The sequence below is a fragment of the Fusarium tjaetaba genome, assembly GCF_013396195.1.
Source record: "Fusarium tjaetaba strain NRRL 66243 chromosome Unknown NRRL66243_c0000242, whole genome shotgun sequence".
NCBI classification, from domain to species: Eukaryota; Fungi; Ascomycota; class Sordariomycetes; order Hypocreales; family Nectriaceae; genus Fusarium; species Fusarium tjaetaba.
Genome location: NW_023501438.1, coordinates 25,980 through 34,567, shown reverse-complemented (window position 1 = coordinate 34,567; position 8,588 = coordinate 25,980). Strand labels below are relative to the sequence as shown.

Sequence of the window (8,588 nt, the reverse complement as noted above, 5' to 3'; positions counted from 1 at the left end):
GCCGTCGGACCTGTTGGGCTATACCCTCGAGGCAATCCGCAAGACGCTCGGGGTCGTACACATCTCGTGGAGGGGTCGCGGGCGCAGCGCTCATAGTGATGGATAAATCTGAAATACAGTCGGTCGTTAGCTCTGCCATTCGCTATGCTGGAGAGAAGGGTCCTACGCTTATGGTGGGTAGAAAGTGATGTGGTGATAATGCCTGGCTTTTGGTGGGTTGGGGCTGCGATGTCGCTTTGGGGAATCAGAAAAATAAAACAAAGCGCGATTTTTGTTAGTATAGGATTACGCGAAGGCTACACCAAATGACGTGTATACTTGGATATTGACCAGGGAACGCGCAACGCACTATGTACTCAACCCTGCTAGAACTTTGTAAGGAATAGACATGCCATGCTAGTTTTGGCACCGTGCTTCAGGATTGCATGAGAAGAGCGCCAAATCTATTGATCTTATTGGTGGGGTAGGATGTGCTGATCAGTAAGACTTACAGTTAATCGGCCTTGCTTCTTGCGTGGCGAAGACTAACCGTATTTTGAAACTCTTTTTGCATAATGGTCGAAGAATGTCTGGGTGCATGGGAGCGGAATCAATCCTAGTTTCACGGCTCTTATTATAAACGTAAGAGTTGAGAGCACGCCGAATTGATCTCGAGTAACATAGATCTATAAGCTCAGAGTTGACAATACGATCACCTTGCGCAAGGTCATCTCTTGTAAGCGCGCACCATATGATCATCTATCAAGACACCGAAGCGCCTATACAAGCGCCAGGTTTCAGGTTCGTAGACCTGCAGCTTCACGCTTGCCAAGGTACCGCGCTTGCTATAAATGGTTACGCATTAAGGTAAGTACAATGCATATAAGATTGCCTTTGGATCCTGGAGCCAGTTCATAACCACATCATTACGCATCCTTGAAACGTCTGCTATACGAAGGTTATTCCCATACCATTACACTTCATAACAAAGTACTGTCAATCCCATCTCCACCACCATTGCAATTAGCCAAGCAAGTCTTCAGGAGGTTCAACAAGCATGACGATTCTCCGGAGTGGCTTGCTCCGAAAACACTATAAGGAGGCTATTAACGACATTAAGTATAAGTCTTCAGCCCTCTGGCAGGCTATTCTGTAACATGCCTTTTACAAGCCAGATATCTACTTAGTGACCACTGAGTCCTCGCCTGATAAGTCTCTACAGCAGGTAGACATAGTAGTAAAGCGCTATAACGAGGAGAACCATACTCTATCAGCTTTACTCTAGGTAGAATATAAACGCCTAAGTGGCAGTATATAGGAAGTTAAGGATTAGGCGCTTAATATAGCCCAACGCTATATCCAGAAGGATAGCCTAATGTAGATTTAGGCCATAATAACAGTAGGAGTGTCATTCTGTATATAGTTTATTAATACATGCATTAGCCAGCTAGTTCCCATGCACAGAACTGCTGCTCAAGCTAATAGAAGACAATACATCAATGCTAACTCGCCTGCGGCTAGCGTTTTCCCTAATGCGATCCAGTGTATCAAGAATAGTTACCCGCTATGTCAGGCTCCTATTATTCCTAGCCAATCTATGGACCTATTGACCTTAAACGAGGCTAAATGGGGAGTGTCTGATAGTTATATGCCGGGCATGCCGACCCAGAACCAGGGTCAATACTATAAGGCAGCGGAGGCTGTTCCTTCTAGCTATAGCGGCAATTATAGCGGGAGTCAGCCTGTAGAAGTTAGAGTCGAAAGGATCACCCATAGTTTTTCTCGAACCCCGGACGAGTATGTATTCCGCGATATCAATAACAAACGGAGGTCTACTAGGCAAGAGAATTGGGAGACGGGCGAGTACCAAGGAGAAACGGTCTGGTTTTACCACAGTAGAAAGACAACCTACTTGAGCCGCATAAAAATTGGGTAGATATCCTCATCAGGTGTGGCAGGGTCGCCTGTAAATTGTACCAAACAGCAAGCGCCTATCCTGTAATACTAATATAATTTTTCTGGTCTATGCTCTTAAGTAGGAAGTCGACAGTTTAATTAAGCCGGATATTGTTATAAAAGAGAACACTATGCCAAGACGAGAACCACCACTTTAAAACTCCAACTTGCGCAATATTAAGCCAATAGCCTTCTCTTCGATCCAAAGGCGTCTAGGTCATGACACTCGCCACATAACCCCAGCTTCTCTTCGTCCTTTTACCGGAAATGTATAGCTTATCGGTTTCGCTGACTGCAAAAGGTTTAATGCTCTAGTCTAGGCGGAACTGGCCAATAGATTCGCAGTAACCGTCATAGTAAGAGAGAAGCATACTAACAACTAGGCAGTGAGAGGCAGAGGTATTAATGCATAGCTGAATACCGGTCAGGCGTCGCATACTGCACAAGGTATGTACCTAGATTTCATTGCTCTGCGTGTAGGGGCAAGGAGAGACAGATACAGGCATGCTTGGAATGTTGTCTTGGGTAGTGGTACCGCTGTTCTCTAGAGCAATAAAGTCTACGTTAAGAGTGCCACAGGCACTGGGCTGATTGTAGTAGACACGGGTCGGCTTTCGAGGCAAGACAGCAACGCATCGTAAATCAACACTCGCATGTCCGTATAGTCCGAATACAGCGTTGCGTGCTCGATTTGTAGTAAACTGTGGTAATTCATTAGCTTAGCCTAGCATAAGACAGGTGAAAAGAGATTGTACCATTAGCCCGAGGGTTTTAATCTTAAGTATCAAATGCCCTGCCTGCCTACAGATGTCAGTAATATATTTGCCCTCGCTAATGGGCATATATATCCAAAAGCAGATAGGGCTATCGATTTCCTTAAATAAACTTATATCGACTTGTTGGCCTTGCTTATGCGATAAGATACTAAATGTCCTGGTTCTATTAGTAGCTACAAAATACCTAAGAATATTAGGCGAATTGCAGTTAAAAAAGCGCATTTAGAAGCCATTTAAGCACTCTTTCAATGTCTCTAGCGTTAGGAGATCAAGTAGCAAGGGTGTACTGGAAACTGGAAGTTGCCAGACTGGTGACCCCTTTTGCAGACCTTCGATATCGCGAATTTTGAATCCCTGCACTTGCGTTAGCTTTAAATGATATACCAGGTATTTGACTACCGATATCAATCTTGAATACCATAGTGGAGGGGATATTACACTGAGGCAAGTGTTTCTACCACGCGCCTGGCACACTTGGAGGAGCACGACACCATTGTTCGACGTATTTAGGCGAGATAAAGAAAATTCGACGAATACCGAGATAATCCTCTGCTACAAACATGTCTTTGTTCGCGTTTCCGTTTTGTATGATGGGAGCTGACAATCGGATTGAAATTTCCGTTTTGGTTTTGTTTCGAGCCTCGTGTCCGAGGGCTTTGATATAGGGTCGGCCGTTAATTTTTACATACATCGCGTATACAGGTTGATTGAGATCGAGAGTAAGGTCTGTAGCATTGTCACTGTTGCATCCATTCACCTGCTCTTGTGCTGTGAAAGTAGCGCAATCTTACAAGAGAAGACCAGCGACCATGGCCTATAGTTTTGTAGGAAGCTTTCGAGGCCAGAGCTTTATTTGTTGAAGGTTATAAGTGAGAGATTGTTAGATATATTGAGTTCGTTGGCGCTCCTTAGTCAAAGGCAGAGGAAAAGCATAGCGTGTAGCTGCGAGAAACCCGGGCATTATTGGATAGAAGCGGGATTCATAGCAGCTAATATAGAAGCATACTATAGCTTTAGTACAAGATACACACTCATCAGCGAGGCACATATGCAGTATAATGTCAAGCTCATTATCGTAAAAGGTTATACACCAGTAGAACAAAAATTCGCAGGAAACTCCCTCATTACTAATATCTAAGAGATAATCAGTACGATAAGTTGAATAATAAAAAGAGAGTATACGGATTACGTACCTGCAACGATTGGCTCTCCATCTACCAGTAAGAACTGGCAAAGTCTACAGCGAGCTTGTATGATGCAGAAGTAAGGCGTTGCTGGATGTATAGCGTTGGCCATGGTTATTATGATCAGGAAGTAAATTTGGGGGAAACACGCGACTTGAGAGATAAGATTAGATCACGTTTTAGCGGAATGGCGATAAGGAATTTTTCCGCTCCAGTGATTGACCTTACTAAAGCTGGGCTTACTAGCTAGCTGTATTAGGAAATGTAACAGCTAATTGTAAGTCACTCGTAATATATCATAAAGTGCCGCGACAGCAATGTTAATATTAAATTAATAAAACTTAGTCTTTTAGAATCCCTAGACCCTGGAGTTATAGTTCAGAGCCAAGTTCAAATCAAATAATAGGGGCGACATTGAAAACCTAAGCTGCAATCGCCTACTGGAGCTAAAAGACCTTTGCAACAAAACTGAACATAATGGTCTAGGATCGTAGTGCGAACCTTCGGGCGGAGGTCACCTTAAATGGAATAAAGGACGTCAGCCCTCATTTACTATAGACAAATATGACAAAGCCATGACACAATCTGATCGGTGATACCATTATCCCTGGGCTACAGCTACTCGAGGCCGAAGTCAGCACAGCGACTGAGGTTAAAGAAATGCCTAAAATGGCCATCATTTTGGAGATATCGTTGATGAAGGGTGCTATTCCCAAAGAAGACTGAATCAGTAATGTCTGGAAGAGGCTTCAACAGATCCCAGTTAATGCGAGGCTCAATCCAGCATGAGTAGCCATACTGCTCTAATGTCCGGCCAAATCCAAGGCCGTACCGCACTTGCGACAAGCCCATTAGCTAAGATAAACTGTAAAAGAAACATACAGGGACAGCTTCTTAATTAAACTACCTAATTCCGAGCTTGGATATATACATTGAAACCCTTCGGCTTCACAAACCAGCGGTTACTCGTCTTGAAGTTCTTTCCCGTAGGATTATTCCTTGGAAACATAAAGTCAAAGTCGCGAATAAGACGTGGGATCAGCTTAGACATCTCCAGCATAGAGATGTGGCGACCAATGCACGTTCTAGCGCCCATACCAAACTGGGAGTGCTTTTAGCAGCTTGATCAGGATAATCAGGGAGTGCTCTACTTACTGGCATCCAGTGGCGATTCATCCTATCGAGCTTATCCTTGTCACTATCGAGCCAGCGCTCGGGTCGGAAGGCTTCTGGATCAGGTCCAAAGGCCGAGCTGTAGTGTTCCACCCAGCAATTAACGCCCACAAAGGTCTAAAAAGCAGGTCAGTCCACTGAACTACAATAAACTTGTTCCGTTTATGCAACCTACTCCTTCAGGGAAGAATTGGCCGGCGATTGTTGCACCGCCCTCGGGAACCACCCGCTCCAACGGTTGACCGACGGCAGGATGTAGCCTCAAACCTTCTTTTATCACAGCCTGCAAATATCGCATCTCTTGTGTCTCTTTGAAGCTAAAGTTACGGGAATGAGCGGCGCGTGACTGATGCTCAGCCACCTCTTGACGAAGCTTCCCTGCCACCTTAGGATTGGTCATGAGCAGATGCATAATAGCTGATAGACTGATACCAGTTGTGTCTGACCCAGCTGTCATGTTGGATGCACATCCACTGATAACATACCATTGATTGTATGTCACTGGATCCTTGCGATGACGAGCCGCATACTTGGATAAGAAATCCATAGTTTGCTTATCTTCATCCTCAACATTCAGGTTCTTTGGCTTAGCTTGATGCTCTTTCATGAGATTCTGGGTGAACTGAATGACATATTGGATCCCGCTTCCTGTGTTTCCAGCAAAGATGTTTTGGATGTGGAAAAGTAACGGGTGAAGCCAAGAGTAGACACCGATTACACTGGCATAAGCGAGGAAACCTTCTAAAGATTCCATGATAGCTGCGATGTCCACGCCATGATCGAGGAATCCTATCCTCTGGGAGTAGGTGATCATACTGATGACATCAAAGGCGTAACACTGAAACCATCTGCCTAGGTCAACAAGCAACCAGGCATTCCCAGCTGCAGAGCATCCGGCCATTTCTCGGAGTCTCAGGTCAAATAAGTCGGAGCATTCGTCGACAAATGCCTCGTATGAGACAAGTGCCGACATAGCGTGTGTGCTCTGATAGAGTCGACGCATTTGGGCATGCTCCTTGATGTTCTCAAGGGCGAAGAAAGATGGCCTATCGCGAAGGGGTATACCAAATGCTCGAAAGAATGAGGACTTGGCAAATTTATCTGCCTTTCCAACACCATAGATAATCTGAGCGGCCTCAGGGTGGTCGAAGCTATATCGGTTGGGACCATAGCGGACGATAGGGCCGTATTTGCGATGAAGGTCGATATTGTCGCGCTCAAAGTGGCCTTTTCGAATACGGCCGACGTACCATAAGTCAGTGAATCGAGCAAATAAAGGTCCAGGGATGTTCTTTAGAGGAGAGACGAAGATGTTATACATAGTTGATGCAGCCTTGTAGCTGATGGCTAAAGCCAACGCCACGAGCGAAAGTAGGAGAAAGAGAGGTACCATGTTTGCTATGTGCTTACTATGAATCCTCTGTTAGGGGAGGGGGCTTATCTAGTATTTATATATAATATAAAGACAAGAGTGAAATTGAGCTTCTTGGAACATTTTAGTCTAGGGTATCGTAAGTAGTAAGATAATTTATCTATTTCCTGTCTCAGTCGGGTCTCCACAGTCAAACATCCGTGTGGAGAAGAGAATGGTTTGTGGGGCCGAGCCGCTCGGTCTCATATAAGGAAGCCAAAAGCCAGGGTACTATACCAGTACTATCATAGAGGAAGAGCATGCTGTCCGAACCATCATGCTATATAACGTCGAAAATAAACTGCAGGTCTTTTATCATGTTGGTCGCGTTGGCTTGGCATTCATAGAGTGTCTGAGCGTCTTCTTAAGTTATGACAGTGATTGTACTGTGCCGTTTACACTCCACTTATAACCCACCGACGTAAAAGTATGATCAGAAAACATAAGAACACAAGGCCCCAGAATTCTCACGTTGGCGGAATCTCTGTTCCTTAGCTCTGCCAACTCGACTAGGACAACCATGAAAGTCACTGCAATCACGCGTATAATAGCTCTTAGCTTCCCGGCGACTGCTAGTGCCTTTCGAATCAGTAAGGAATCTGTGGCAGGTCATGTTACTACAGCCTGCGCCGAGGCTCTGACGTCCGAAATCAAATGCGACAGCTACGTTCCCAACATGAACACAAATTATTACCAAAAGTGGGTTGGAGATATTGAACTGGCGGACAAAATCTGCACCAAGACTTGCTCTGAGTCGTTTCGAATCTGGAACGATACTGTGGCGAAGGACTGTGCTGGTGACATGAACGGCTCAGATTCTGATGCCAGGAGCATCACCAGCTTCTGGATGCGCAGTACCAGTTACATTTGGCAAGGGTTCAATGAGACATGCATCAAAGATACTGAGTCGGGGCGTTACTGCCAAGGTTTGTTATTAGTAATTGTTTGTATGATGCAGAACTAACTTCGCAATCAGAAATTCTCGACGGCTTTTCCGACATCGCAAGAGATCAGGAAAGGCCAATTGAAGAGCTCTGCCATCCCTGCTACGGCAAAGTTCTTACCGTAATGTCAAAGTCCTTCTTGTGGTCAGTAGCCGACTTTTACATATGGCCGCCTACGGAAGATGACCTTTATTGGCAACGTCAGCTTGACCTTGTCCAGAAGAAATGCGGCGGCTCAAATGGCACTGCCATTGCGTCTTCGGAATCACCAGAAAGAACTGTGACACAGGAACCGAGTGAAGGGGCAACACCGCACGGTCCAACCGATCCGGGAATACCTTCTGACTGCTCTTTTTTCACAATGATCAAATATTTTGATGGTTGCTGGAGATTTGCCAGTGACTGGGGCCTAACGGTGAAAGAGTTTGTTCAATATGTAGTTGGCCAATACATTGCTGCAAGGAAAAGGTTACTGACATAATCTAGAACCCAACCATTAAGGAAGACTGCAGTGCTATCAAACCTGACTACTGGTACTGCGTTGAAGTCAACAATGGATATTCGCGTAAGGAAGATTTACTCAGGACAACTGCTACCCAAGAAGGCGAACCGCAGCCCACGGAAGACCAAGACCAAGAGCGCCTTCCCACTCTGGGCAGTCTCGAGGATAATAAACAAGCTATTCTGGGCAAACAAGTTAATGCATGAACCTAGAGCAGAAGCGACGAAATCCAGAGGATGCTCCTGCAGACAGCTCGCCATTACATATCATGTCCCTAGAAGTAACAGATACACGGTCGTTCCACTATGTACCGTGACGCCCCCGCTATATGCAATATTGTTCGCTTGGGGAGAGAGACACCTGAACTGTGGAGAGTCCTGGAAAGCATCTAGATGAAACATAGGTCAAGTACTACAGGTCACCGTTTTGCAAATAGCAGATATTGTTAGACATAAGTAAGGCTGAGTTCAGTTTATGGTTTTCCACCTAGCATTGATGATCGCCTCGATGATTGTCGGACGGCAATGGCCTAAGCAACTGAAGATTGTTGAAACACGATACAGCAGACGGGGCTAGCAAGGAGAACACATATGAATGGCACGAGCTCGAGAATCTGGTAGTTCTCTTATAGGTCATACTGATACTGTGAAGCATGTATTGAAG

The 8,588-nt window shown here is 45.2% G+C and overlaps 2 protein-coding genes across 2 annotated transcripts; one reads left to right on the top strand and one right to left on the bottom strand.

Moving 5' to 3' along the window:
- Positions 1-4,802: 4,802 nt before the first annotated feature.
- On the bottom strand, positions 4,803-6,461 carry FTJAE_10462 (pisatin demethylase cytochrome P450; the record flags this gene model as incomplete). Its single annotated transcript, XM_037343307.1, has 3 exons — positions 4,803-4,997; positions 5,051-5,185; positions 5,244-6,461. The coding sequence occupies 3 exons, from the start codon at positions 6,459-6,461 to the stop codon at positions 4,803-4,805; spliced, it is 1,548 nt and encodes a 515-aa protein (XP_037202490.1).
- Positions 6,462-6,999: 538 nt separating this feature from the next.
- FTJAE_10461 (uncharacterized protein) lies at positions 7,000-8,131 on the top strand (the record flags this gene model as incomplete). Its single annotated transcript, XM_037343306.1, has 3 exons — positions 7,000-7,405; positions 7,456-7,859; positions 7,910-8,131. The coding sequence occupies 3 exons, from the start codon at positions 7,000-7,002 to the stop codon at positions 8,129-8,131; spliced, it is 1,032 nt and encodes a 343-aa protein (XP_037202489.1).
- Between the last annotated feature and the right edge of the window lie 457 nt (positions 8,132-8,588).